This window comes from Nematolebias whitei, chromosome 4 (genome assembly GCF_014905685.2).
Source record: "Nematolebias whitei isolate Nwh7 chromosome 4, NemWhi1, whole genome shotgun sequence".
Lineage (NCBI taxonomy): Eukaryota > Metazoa > Chordata > Actinopteri > Cyprinodontiformes > Rivulidae > Nematolebias > Nematolebias whitei.
Window position 1 is genome coordinate 30,933,868 of NC_056501.1, and position 13,873 is coordinate 30,947,740.

General features: G+C 41.1%; 2 protein-coding genes across 2 annotated transcripts; one reads left to right on the forward strand and one right to left on the reverse strand.

Annotated features, from left to right (window-relative positions):
- The first annotated feature begins 205 nt into the window (after positions 1-205).
- hmmr (hyaluronan-mediated motility receptor (RHAMM)) lies at positions 206-6,405 on the forward strand. The gene is made up of 16 exons (XM_037675089.1): positions 206-217; positions 270-356; positions 456-567; positions 645-710; positions 905-978; positions 1,067-1,137; positions 1,210-1,577; positions 1,680-1,828; positions 1,918-2,144; positions 4,018-4,128; positions 4,240-4,437; positions 4,514-5,236; positions 5,346-5,418; positions 5,548-5,724; positions 5,816-5,978; positions 6,068-6,405. The coding sequence occupies exons 1-16, from the start codon at positions 206-208 to the stop codon at positions 6,085-6,087; spliced, it is 2,631 nt and encodes an 876-aa protein (XP_037531017.1). The 3' UTR covers positions 6,088-6,405.
- Positions 6,406-6,763: 358 nt separating this feature from the next.
- On the reverse strand, positions 6,764-10,315 carry insb (preproinsulin b). Its single transcript, XM_037675979.1, has 2 exons — positions 10,126-10,315; positions 6,764-6,909 (listed from the first exon to the last, which is right to left on the reverse strand). Exons 1-2 carry the CDS (start codon positions 10,313-10,315, stop codon positions 6,764-6,766), a joined length of 336 nt encoding a protein of 111 aa, XP_037531907.1.
- Positions 10,316-13,873: the final 3,558 nt, after the last annotated feature.

Genomic DNA, 13,873 nt, shown 5'->3' on the forward strand with positions numbered 1-13,873 from the left:
ATATGCTAATTTTTTGGGACAGGCATTTTGGGTTTTCATGAGCTGTATGCCATAATCATCAGTATTAAAACAATTAAAGACCTGAAATATTTCAGTTGGTGTGCAATGAATCTGAAATATATGAAAGTTTCATTTTTATCATTACATTATGGAAAATAATGACCTTTATCACAATATGCTAATTTTTTTAGAAGGACCTGTATGTATGGTTTTAATAGTATCCTGTGAATATCATTGAGAGGATATCAAAAGATCACTATTGTTATTAGGTTTCTACTGACACAACAAAAAAGAGAATCAATTCTCTCACAATGGAGCTGATGGAAGCTAGGAACAATTTGGATGCTAAAAACCAGGTATGTCTTTTCTTTCATAAAGACTTAACTGTACCTTTTCTGAGGCTGTGTCAACAGCAAATTGGCTGATTGTTTCTACATATGTCTGGTTATGTCCAGGAGTTAAATCTCCTACAAATTAACTCTGAAGGCCAACTGAAGGCGTTAGAAGTGGATCTCCAGGCAGCCAAGGCAGCTGTTTCTTCTCTCGTTGACAGGAACAAAGACCTGGGTAAGGATTTATGACTTTATAAGAATACTAAGAGACAAGTTAGTTTTTTCAGATAAACCTTTTTTTTTTTTCTTTAGAGGAGCTGCATCAGGAGACAAAATCCCAGAATGACGAGTCTGAGAATGAAAACGCTCGATTAAATGGTGAGCGCTGTATAATATCTTGTTGATTTTGACCTCATTTTGCCAAGTTGACCCATAGATGTCAAAAGGTCTCGCATTTTTAGCGCACATTGCATATTGTTCAATTTATTTTATCTCGTCTCCTGCTTACCAAACAATGTTTAGGTCTCAAATGTTTTTCTTGATGCTCAAAAACATGAAATTCTGTTTTGCAGCGGTGATCCAAGAATTGAGGGAGGAGATCAGAGTACTTCAGAGATACTTGGATGAAGCAAATGACCAGATACAAGTACGAACCTCATCTTTAAGAACAAAATGCAGCTTTTTGATGTAACTTTTTCATGAAAAATGTGAAAATTATCTTGATGTGTTTGTAGGAACTTCGTTTGAAGATTGAAGAGAAGACGGTGGAGAACACGGCTGCTGGTTTTCAAATGGAAAAACTAAAGTAAGAAGATTCTTTCTATTCTATTCTTTATCACCTATTTGTCATGTACTACAGTCTACATGTTGTCTACAGTCAACTAGAGATGCAACTAGAGCAGCGAACTTCAGAACTGGAAACTACTCGGGTTTTGCTGAGGCAAAAAGAGGAAGATGCCCAGAAATTCCAGAAGGACCTACAGGCGTCGAAAGAGGCTTTACAGGAAGCGGAGCAGAGATTAGAGTACCAAGAGACGGAGTTAAAGTTGGCAAAGAAGGCAGTGGCTGACATGGAGAAGCAAATGAGGCTGACCAGACAAGAAGTTCAGGACTCTCAGGCAACAGTCCGTCAGCAAGAAGCAGAGCTCGCCAGACTGAGAGAGGTGCTCAGGAGGACCGAGAGGGAGCTGGACGAGAGGGTGGCACATCTTGAACAGAGGTGTCTGTTCTCTGAGGAAGAAAGAAGTAGGTTCAGCTTGACTCCAGTAGCTTCCTTCTCCTTTTCAACTTCTATTAAAAGTTTCTAATTTATCGAATATCTCCTTTTTTGTTGTTGTTTGGTTTTAGACAAAACTCAAGAAGAAGGGCTCAGAAGAATAGAGGAGCTGAAGATGGAGCTGAACTTGTTACAGCAGGCTAACAGAGATGAGAAGAACAGACAGATTCAGCTTGAGCAAGAACATGAGGCGCTTACTGAGGAGCTGACGAAGGAAAAGGTTACACAAGCACTCATTCCTATCCGTCTAAAACATACAGCAACAGTATGAGGTTTGTTTCAACTACCGGTACTTTTCTTTGTCTTCAGGCTCTTGTGGACTCTTTGACTACACTGGTGGAGCAGGAAAGAGAGGAGTCTGAGCAGCAAATGAGACAGCTGAAGGAGGAGATGGAGGAGATACTGGGAGACCTGGCTGTTATGGAGGAGCAAGAGCTGAAGAGGCAGGAGGTGGCAGAAAAAAGTCAGGAGGTCATCGAGAACTTGCTGCAGGAAAAAGAACAGCTGAAGCGACAGCTGAACAGCCTACTGGAGGGGTGAGTAGGCCTGTCGCCATAAACGATAAATCAATTAATCGCATGATAAATTAAAATTATCAACCTCATTTTTATTTATTGACTCTATCGTTTGTTCGTGTTTCTCGTTCTGAAGACACTGGAGGACAAAAGTCTCAACTGCGGTGCTCTTCAACGACCCCTCCCTTTCTTTTCTTTTTAAAATCCATTTAACCGTCTCAAATCATGTTTTTGGATCGTTAAAAGCAGCTAAGCTATGAGCTAAGCTAACAAGCTGACCTTGGGGAAAAAACCTCTGTCTTGTCAAAGCTTCAAAATTCACGGAAGAAACCTGTGCCTTCGTGTACAAAGTTGTTTTTCTCTGCAATAAGAAGCTGAGAACTTGTTTACTGATTTTTTTTTTTTAAATTAAAGCTTTGAGTGAAAAATGCTCTACTAAAGAGCTCAAACCACACAGAGTGTCCGCCATCTTTAGAATCGGAGAGATGGCCCATGTCGTGTCAAAAGGTCTCCCATTTTTATTAGACACGCTGCTCACTCCTTCACTATCCGTCCTTCGGTTCAGTCTTATACTGCCATCGGTGGTCAAAAAAGGTACTACACTCAAAACAAATTAATAAACATTTCTTCTTAAATTTTACAATAATTACTAAGTATTGTCAAATTTCTATCAATATTATCGTTTATCGCAATAATTTCTGAGACAATTAATCACCCAGCAAAATTTGTTATTGTGACAGGCCATGGGGTGAGTACCCCATTAAAACAAATACTATCATTTTAAATAGATACCTTTGTGATGGTTAAATGTACCGGTCTGATCTGGGTTTTATCTGCTTGTCTACATGACTTAATTCCTTCGTGATGTTCACTCTGTTGATAAGAGAATCAGACCTCTGTAAACATTTGAATCTATTTTTGTTAGTACCTGAAAGTAGAGACTGTTTAAATAATACAACCAGATGTTGAATGAAAGCCACTCGTTTCCTTTTGGTGTTCATCCTCCAGAGTATTTTTACATAATTTCTTTGTATCAAAAGCAGCCCTAAAAGGCCATAATTTATTTCTGCTCTGTGCTTTAAAAAACTACTTCACAGCACATTAGGTACAAATATATATATATTTTACAGTTTACTTTTTATAGCCTTATTAATGGGGATCCTAAGAGCTTATAAACTAGGCGAACTGGATTTCTTTTCAGTTCACGATTTTGGTTTTCTTCTGAGGAGCTTTTTCAGGTCAAATAAAAAGTGCGGCCTTCTAATCTTTGAAACTTGCAGCATCTCCGAGCCAAGTTGGTGGTTCATAAAAAAATGTATCTAAAGAGTAATATATATTTTATAATACACTTATTTTTAAATAGAAATAGAAAGAAAAAATCTTCCAGTTCAAATTCAGATGTCTGAAAACAATATGTGCTGAACGTTGATGCAAACTGGTTATTAACTTTGATAAAATCGATTTTAGAATTAAAATCTTAAAGTGAAATTACTTGAAGTACTCATACTACTACAAACTGACCCAATGAGACTACCTGTATAAATAAAAATAAATTTATAGATAGTCTTTTAGATTGACATTGAGTTGCATATGTTTCACCGACCAGAACAAACACAAAATCTAATTTTTACATATTTCCAGTGATAAATATATATATTTTCATAGTAATTTGCTTTAGCAACTTTCTCATAGCTCTGATTAATCTGCCAGTAGCTTTTGACCTTTTACAGTCTTCCATTTTTGTGTTGTACAATTCACATAAGGCTTTCATTATTTACATGATCATAAAATATAATGATCATGCATCATATATTATTAAATATGTGACCCTATGACTTTCGAGGTTGCCATCCAGGTTATATCATAAGATCATATGCTTGTCTGTTTGTAAAAGCAGTGATGGGGTATCGATGACAGAGCTGCATTTAGCAACAGTGAGAGAGCTCCAGGAGGCAAACACAGACTCCCAGAAAAAGATGGAAGATCTTGTCTCGGAGCTGGAAAGGTGAGCCCTCAGCTGTCAGGATTTCCTCATGCTCAGTTTGATTTGTGCTCGTCTGAACCTTTAAATTCTGTCAGTGTCTGAGCTTCACTGAACAATTGTCTCACTTCTTAGCACCAAAGAAGATCTAAGAGGAGCAAAAGAAAGCCGGAGAGAGCTGGAAGCAGAGGTGGAGAGAGTGACCCGGCAGCTGATGGAGGCAATGAACAAAATGGTTGAACAGAAAGAGGAAGAGGTCAAAAAGCTGAAGGAGTGGACCAACAAGCACCAGGAGAGACTGTTGGCTGAAGCAAAAGCTGAGGAGAATTCAAAGTATGCCTGAAATTCACTTTCTGTCCACGCTGAAATATTTGTCAGCGTTTCACTTCTGTTCTCGTTCATCTCGCAGAGTTCTGCTGGAGGTTCAGGCTCGCCTTGCACTCAGACAGGAGGAGATGAAGGCCGCAGAGGCGAGCCACACGGCTCAAATGGCACAGCTTCAGAAGGAGCTGCAGCTGCAGATAAATGAGAAGGAAGAGACACTGAGTCGTCTCGAGGAACAAAGAAACCAGAGTTTAACTCAACTCCAGCATGAGAGGGAAGAAGCCCAGAAAGTCTTGGAGGAGATGAGTCGGCAAAAAGCAGAAATAATCAAGCAGCTCCGAGAAGAACGAGAGGAGAAAGAAAAAATCCACAAAGCTCTGGAGGAGGAAAAAGAAGCACTGGAAGTTGAGAGGAAGAACCACGAGCAGGTCAGGTCAGAGGTACAGAGTCTACACGCTGAGCTTGAGAAGTTAAACGAGGAAAGAGAGAGTTCGCTGTCTGAGGTGAAACTTCAAGAGTTCAGCCGTGTGCTCGAAAACCAGCTAAACACCGCCGAACAGGACCGAGATCAGTTTCGGGCTCGCCTGGACGACACCGAACAAGAGAAGGTTGGCCTCCAGGCCCAATTAAACCTCATGCAGGAGAAGGCACAGGCTCTGGTGCACGAGCTGGAAAACCACGGACAGGAGAACCTCGCCCTGAGGGAGCAAGTGGAAGTTCTGAGTCAGGAGAAGGTCTCGCTGCAGTGGGACGTGGAGGAGCAGCGACGGCAGCTCCAAACACAATTAGCTGAAACACAAGAGACGAGGTGAGCACCAGGGGGTTTTCTCTGGCCTCACGAGGTCGAGTTTTACTTTTTAAACATTTCTTTTACAACTCGCTGATTTATTTATTTATTTATTTTCTTCTCTTTTTAGCTGCTCGTGTGCTGAACTTGAGCGCTGGAAGAAACAGTATGAGGAACTGTTTGCTAAAGTCAGACCTTTTCAGGTCCGTCGTCTTCGTTTATTTAACATGAAGTGATTGGAATAAATGCACTTTGACAGTTAATTGTATGAAGTTGTATTTTATTTCAGATGCTAGTTAAATTAAATAATGTCGTTTGGTGTGTGCCCACAGGAACAACTTAATGCGTTTGCAGCAGAGCGGGCGGTGCTGCTTAATGAGAACGGGACCAACCAAGAAGAATTAAATAAGTTAGCTAACGCTTACGCTAGCCTCCTGGGGCACCACAACCAGAAGCAAAAGATCAAGCACGTGATGAAGCTCAAAGATGAGAACGTCTCCCTAAAGCAGGTAAATGAAATAAAGTGGAGCAGCATATTTTGTGTCTCCTTTTTGCTTCTTCTTTCGTTTTATCGATCTGTTCGTAAACGTGTGCTTGCAGGAGGTGTCGAAGCTTCGTTCTCTCGTGAGTCGCCAGAAGAGCGACGTGGAGCAGCTGAAAGCTAAGCTCCCGGGCACCGCACGTCGCAGGTTTGATCCCAGCAAAGCTTTCCAGCACGACAAGGAGAACAGAGGAGCCGAAACAACCAAACTGCTTAAAGAAGGTGAACGCCGAACGTTCAACCGCCTCGAATCAGTTTTTGTTTCGTCGTAATTTTGATTGTGACTCTTCTTGTTTTTGTTTGTTTGATAGGAAACTATAAAGAACAATAGAGCTCTTCTGGTGGACAAGTTCAGACAACTATAAAGACAAATCATTTATTTTGAGTTTTGTCATTATTTTCTGTCAAAGTTACAAGCTCTAAATGTTTAAACTATGCGTTTGTGTTTTCCAAATTAAACTTTATATTGTCCCACAGAGTTCATCGGGACTGCGTTTGCATGCAAGTACTTTACAGAAGTCTAGGAACATCTTTGGCACAGGTAGTTAAGTGTATAACCAGGTGAAAAGTGTAAAAATGTGTTCAACTAGATTTTTCCTGTCTTTTTTTTTTTTAGATAATGATAATTTTATTAACTTTTTTCATGTGGGAAGATTGTAAATTGTTTCTTTTTTGTAAATAAAGACAAATTGTATTGCTCGTTTTACACAAGTTTCCCAGATTTATTGACTTCATCTGCGTAAATGTTCCGTACAGAACACTGATTGCTTCATCGTTGCCATGTCTGTTCTGAGCCAGTAGAGGGCACTGCAGGACTGCAGCTGCTCAGTCCAAGTCCTGCAGCCACTAGAACACAAATTCACATGTTTGCAGAGAGGAGCCTCGGGTTGTGGGTCATGAAGCTTTATTTCCTTCAGTTGATAAGACATAGCCAGCAAGTATCGGGGCCAGAAATTGACTTCAGGACCTTTTTACAAACTGAGTGGCGTTAGTTGTGAAATGGTGGGTCAGTCACAGTAGCCCTCCAGGTGGTGAATGCTGCACGGGGTATGGCAGCACTGCTCCACGATGCCTCTTTTCACCTTGGGTTCATCCCGGCCTGACAGAACTCTCCACTGCTGCACTTCCTGTCTGACCCGTTTAGACAGGAACCCTTGAAGTGGAAAACATTTCCAAAAACGGTGTTATTCCTGCAAGTATTTAAACGTCCTGAAACTACTACTCAGACTTTTTGCATATTTATTAAAAAGATACTAGAAATGAAGGCCAAACAATCCTTAAATAAATAAGTATTGCCTGCTGCCTCGCATAGTTTGAAACAAATGTGCGATTCTCAGGGACAGATTAGAGCGGTGTTGGTCAAATTGTTTTAATGCACCGTTTTATGCAAGATCTTGATCATTAACACTTGAAGTAAAGTTCATGCTCGATAATCCAGGTAAAAAAAAATAGCCAACAAAGTTCAGTCAGGTTATTTGATATATTTCATCGAAAGGACTTCATCAATTTGAGGACCCACGAGCAGCACGCGCATAGTGGACCAGCCAGTTTGATGGTTGCAGTTTGCTGGCTCACCAGCAAACTGGTTGGTCCACTATGTGGTGGTGCTGCTTGTGGGACTCAGTTTGTTGCGGCTCCTCAGACTGAAGAAGTCCATCCATTATCTTGACCCGCTTTCTTTTTGGGTCGCCGGTCCAGCAGTCGTCGTGCGAGAGGCAGGGTACACCCTGGGGACAGGTCTCCAGTCCATCACAGGTTCACAATGAGACGACCATTCTCTCTCTCACACCTAGGGACAATTTAGAGTTGCCAATCAGCCGGGTCATTCCCCAATCTGTTACAGAAGCACAATCCGCAGTGTGCTTCCGGGTCGCACGGATCACTTGTTTTTGTATGAAAACGGTCTTGACTTACTTAGAAAAGTACATGCTCTATCTCCACCGATCTTCATGTAGCTAATTTATGCCACTCATATTTTCGTTACAAATCATTAGTTAAGATACAGTATGTATGTGATGCATTAGACCTGACCCCAGCCTGGTGAAATGGCGCCGCTCCGTCATAAAGCTGCATGTCATTTTGACCATGACGTAAATATGTCAATGATTTTAACGGAAACACAAGTGGCGTAAATTAGCTTCATGAAAATCAGCAGAGATGGAGCACATACTTTTCTAAGTACATTAAGACAGTTCGTATTCATAAACGGAGTTATACCAGTTGGTCTGTTGGAGGAAACCGGAGTACCCGGAGAAAACCCACGCATGCACGGAGAGAACATGCAAACTCCACCCGGAAAGGCCCCAGACTGGGATTTGAACCAGGGTTGCCTGCTCGCTGAGAGGCAGCAGCTCTACCAACTGTGCCACTCTGCTGCCATTGAAGAAGTCCTCTGGATGAAAGATGAACACAACAACAAAAAGAAGAAACGGTCCAGATGATCTAACTGAACTTTGTTGGACTTTGTTGGTGTTTGTGATGACTCAGCAACTACCATGCCATATTTGATTTTTTTTATTTTATTTTTTTTGTATAAAATCGACAGCATTTTTATTTTGGCTAATGTTGATAACCTATGGTTAAACAGTTGTAGATATACAAATATTGATTGCTTTCTGAATCTTTCATTACAATCTGTCCAGTAGCTCATCATGTTTATTTTTTTCAGGCTAGTGATAAATGAACACATAGACACCAGGGAAACCATCACTTAAAGAAAATCACTAGTGCACTTAGTCTTGCTGCTCTTTGCTCGTGCAGCAGTGATGTGGTGCAGCTCCAGCAGAGGTAGCATCACTTACACCCTGATGCTGGCTTCAAAACATCCGTCGAATGTTTGAGGTGCGAGATCTAAATAATGTTTAGGCTATCAGGAGGAGCCTAATGAGGAATGCAGGATTCTGTATAAATGATTTGTCGCATCAGAAGTTTAAAGCAACAACAAAAAAGAAAAGTTAGTTTGAATAAGAGAAGCTGGGAGACAGGATTCGGCACATAAATAATGAGATGGACCAATGTTTCAAATTAGTGCAGTAGAATTTTCTGCACGGTGTTGCTGTTAAACATTCAGCTAGCACATTTAGTTTCTTTGTTTTGTCTGTGCTTTGAAAATGCAGAACTGGCATAAAGTGCCATGCTGGGGTCTTTCGGCAACATCGTGTTAGTTTCTAAACTCCCACTGTCAAGGAGGCGTTGAAAATATTTTTCTGTACAAACCAGGAAGCAAGCAACTGCAACCAAATGATGAAATAATTGAGACGTAAAAAAATGCATTGATTTGCAAATCTCAAACTTTTTTTTTTTTCCACAATAAAACATGGGAAACAGTTGTTCTAAGGTGATCTGAGTTTGATGGCAGCAACACATCTTAAAGTGGGGAGAGGCTTATGTTTACCACTGTGAACCCCCCCACTCCGTGGGAACTGAGGGGGATGTCCCAGTCTTCTCTGATGTAGGATTCTTGCTGTTTAACAGTCCTGGATGTTTTATTTCGTGATGAAGTTTTCTGTTGGTGAGCGGTGGACTGCAGGTCCGTTCAGCACCCAGATTCTTCTGCATTGTCGTGCTGACTACCTGAAAAATATATCTGGTGGGAGCATCGTTTGGAAACTTGTATATACATTTCAGCATTCACGGTGTTTTACAGATGTCTAAACTGCCCGTGCCATATGCATCCCCATACCATGAGAGAGGCAAACACTTAAGCAGTGGTTCCACCCTTCTTTAGTTAAGAGGACATGACAGTCATGGTTTTCAACAATAATTTCAAGCTTTAATTTGTCAGACCATAAAACTACTGTTTTCTTTTGTCTCAGTCCATGCTAATTGAGTTTTGGCCCAGAGAAGATGGCGCTGTGTCTGGATGGTGGTTTCTGGCATGATGGAGCTTTAACCACCGTTTGTGGATGGTGTTGACAGACAGTGATTTGTGGAAATGTTCCCGAGTCGGTGCCGAGGTGTCAACAGAATCAGATCTGGTTTACCACCTGAGGGCCTGAAGATCACAAACATCCAAAACTGACTTTCAGCCTTGTCCTCTGAGCTCAATGTTTTCTCCTAAATGTTTTGATGATGCTATGAGCAGTGGATACCTCTGCCCATTTTTACTTCTGAGAGATTGGGGATCTCTAAATTTCTCTTTTTTTATACTCAGCCTTCATACTGACTTGTTATCAATGACTCAAATTTATTACAAAACTCCTCCATCAGGGTCTATTTTTCATACAACTCATTTTTAGTCTTTTGTTGCCCCTGTCCTCACTACCCTGAGATGTGTTGCTGCCATACAATTCAAAATTGCCTTATTGGTTTTCCCAAAAAGGAAAATATATATTTTTTATGGTTGTACTGCTAAAACGAGCATCCTTACCAAGAAGCTGTTCCAGATCTCGTTTGTGGATACGGTTTTGATTGTAGAAAAACCCCCTCTCTCCACATACGAAGTAGAGGGCATCCACCAGGTGGTAACCACACAGGTGTCCGCTGGGGGCTGAGGAAGCCCCTGGAGAGCAGAACACAAGCAGTACCAGTGCCGACACCACCCATGGTACCCTGGCCATGAGAGGGAAACCGCTTGGAACAGAGCACAAAAAGAAAACAACAGGACCGAGCGTGTCAAATTATGTCCTGATGAACGCTCAATAATCCAGGTACTTGCTTGAAGCTCCTCAGACTGAAGAAGTCTTCTGTAAAGTAAATTGCTGTGTTATGTTCCCATACGATGCTGAAATGAGTTCTCTGCATAACCCATCAGGTACACCCAGGTGGAGCAGTTAGCTTTGTAAGCACCCGGGGAGCAATTGGGGATTAGTTGTCTTGCTCAGAGACATCACGGCATGTGGGAATGGCTGGGGATTGAACCTGGGACTTGCGGGTCCTGAGTCGGCTGCCCTGCCTCTACCCCACTGGATAAAAGACGAAATGTTTCAACAAATAAGAATATGTCCAGTGGACTGATTCAGCCTTGTTAGATCAAAATGTTGTTTTTTCAGATTTTTTGTTGTTGTTGGTAAAATTCATAATTCCAGACAAGCCAAACGGCAGACAGCCATATCCTGACTCAAAATATGAGCTTTAAAGCTAGCAAACAAAGGTATGTTTATAAAATAATAAAAAGGCCACTTTTGGTGTGAACGTAACCAATTTTTAATTACCATTTTATTAAGCTAAATGCAGACAAATCCCATTGAGATCACAGGTCTCTTGCAAGGGAGGCCTGGGTCTGAAGGTACAACATGCATGTTTTGAACTGTGGGAGGAAACCAAAGTACCCGGAGAAAACCTGAAAACACGAGGAGAACATGCAAACCTGCTACAGAAAGAACATAGGTCCAAACTGGGGATTGAACCCAGGAACTTCTTACTGTGACCAGTAAGCTGTCACGCTGCTAACAAAAATCAAGATGGCTGCTACAGCTAATCAACCTTAGTAACTTCAAAAATGGTTCCATGTCAACGGATCAGTCCAAATTTTTGTTGAAAACTTTTGCATGCAAGTCGACAGGCAATACGCATTTTTTTTCAAACAACTTAAGGTTCTTTTAATTTTTTTAATTTGTCCTGATGGAACAGGATTTTTTTTTTAAATCAAATATAACGTCTAACGTTTGTTTTTCGTGACATTTATTGGTACCATTCTATTACTGCGTTTTAGACATCATTCAAAGTATAGGTTTCAAATTAGCTCTGCAGGATTCCTGAAAATTTGCTTTTTATTTATTTTTATTTCCCAGCTCATTTGAATGCTTTATAGCAACATGTAAATGTGTAATTGTACTAAAATACAAAACCACCAGGGTTATAAGTCACTTTCTCAAGGCTAGTCAAGCTCTTTGCTGTGTAGCCCTTGCAGTTCCATTTCTTGTAAGTGGTAAGGATTTGTCAAAAATGACAGAAAATCAATTTGTATTGTTAGTTAAATCCCACTGTTGATGAACTTTTCACCCTCTCACAAGTTTAAAGTCACTCTCTTTTTATAAGGTGAAAACCATATTTAGCAGTCACTTAGAAACTGCATAAACCTTTTTGTGGACATCTTGTAGTATACCGCAGATTATTGGATGTAAAATGAATCAATTTGAGTGTCTTTAACAATGTAACCTGTGCCAGGCTTTACAAAAATTGGCAGAGCACTTTAATAGGTCCGCCACTCCTCCGTCCTTCTTGGCTGTTTTCCAGTCTCCTTGGCACAGTCGACTGGCTCAGTTATAGATCTTGTCCTAGCTTCACTTTATTTCCATCCTGCTTAGTGTATAAATCTTAACAACCTAGGTCTTGAGGGAATTCAGAAAAGCGAGCTTACCTGTGTTCTCGAGACAGCAGAGCAGCTGGTGGTTGCGGATGAGAAGGACCCGGGCTTCAAGGTGCAGAGAACATCTCTACTTGGCCACCTTTCCCCTTTTTAACTCTCCACCTCCACCTGGCCTTTGTCGCTCTCAACAGAAGGCTTAAGGTCTTCTCATTAACACCTTGACCTGTAAGTGGGCTTGATCTGCTCTGCGGGGACACTGCGCCATTTAAATAATTCCGGACAAACAGCACTGGGATAAAGTTGAGAGTGCAGCCACGCAGAGTGATACCCACTTTAACCCCTGATACGTAACCGCCCGACTGGCACCATCCAAAGGCTTACAAACACCATATGTCACAGTCTGCTCACACAGTGTAGATTAGAAGACTTTTAAGCTTACCATTGACCACTAGCGGTGTGTTTTGGTATTATCTCATTGCACTCATGAGAGTAATTCATTTAATCGTGTTTCCAGTGTTTATTTTGAGCGTTGGATGCATTAAATCATCGCAGGATGCCTTGTATCCATTGGAATGTTACAGTGGCAGTAAAAGAACAGCTCTCGACTGGGTAAAAAAAAAATTAACAGACCAAAGCTATTCTGTCTGTCTATCTGGGTCGTCATTTCCAACAGCTTCCATCATTAGAGAGGTCCCTCAAGGGTCCATTCTTGGTCTTCTACTTTTTTCTGTGTAGTATGCCCCTGTTATGTTAAACTCTACATAAACATGAAATTTTATTCTCTTCTACGTTACAATCTACTTGAAAGTTTTGCTGAAATGTCTAGATTAGTGTGGCTTAAATCATTTCTTCTGTAATTGAAGAACAGAACTAAAGAATAATAAATATAATGTGTGTAGAGGCCAAGCCAATGCTTTAAGCCACTGAGGTGATCCACCAGGGTAGTGTTGACGCGCTGCTTGTTACCTTGTCAGATGGATTAAAGTCAGAGCCGTCCTTGCTCGTTTGCAGGTAATCCATTTATTCTTTACGTTTCATCTGTGTCCATTTAAAGGCAATACATATTTCCACAACACTTGCATCCGTTGACAGCATTTAGTCTCTTTTATATTCAGCGGTCAAAAACTGTTTCCCCCTTTCGGGTGAAACACCTGCACTCACAAAGAAAGGTTCCTACTATACAGACAGCTGATTACCCATGTGACCTAATACCCATTCACAAATATATTCATTTATCAACTGCTCCTACAATGTGTATGTGTTATCATCACTGTATGTTTCCATACCATGGCGAAATTGGCTCTCTGCATTTAACCCATCCACCACCAGGTGGAGCAGTGGGCAGCTATTGAGGGTGCCCGGGGAGCAATTGGGGATAGGATGTCCTGTTCAAAGACACCACGAGGTGTGCAATGACTGGGGATTGAACCTGGGACTTTCGGGTCCCGAGTCCGCTGACCTGCCTCTATCCCATCTTGGCCACCCAATATAAAACTACAGACGACAACTAAAGAATAGAATGTATTTTTTATTTATTCTCTCACAACCCCCCCCCCCCCCCCCCACACACACCCACACACACAAACTCAGTTTTATTTATCACCACGCAACCCACTGTTCTAAGGGTCAGCTTGATTCAAGATGACCACCACAGCTAATCAGCCTTAGAAAACACAAAAGTGTATTTAACTCAGTCAACTTTATTGATGTTGAAATAAAATTTGGTGCGGCAATAACACAGAGACATTCACAATATATACTTTGAGCATTTACAGATTTGACAAGATTCTTGTTTAAAACATTGGCATGCAATATGGATTCTTTAACGGAAGGCTAGTTCCCATCTATCCACACATTTTTATTCTTT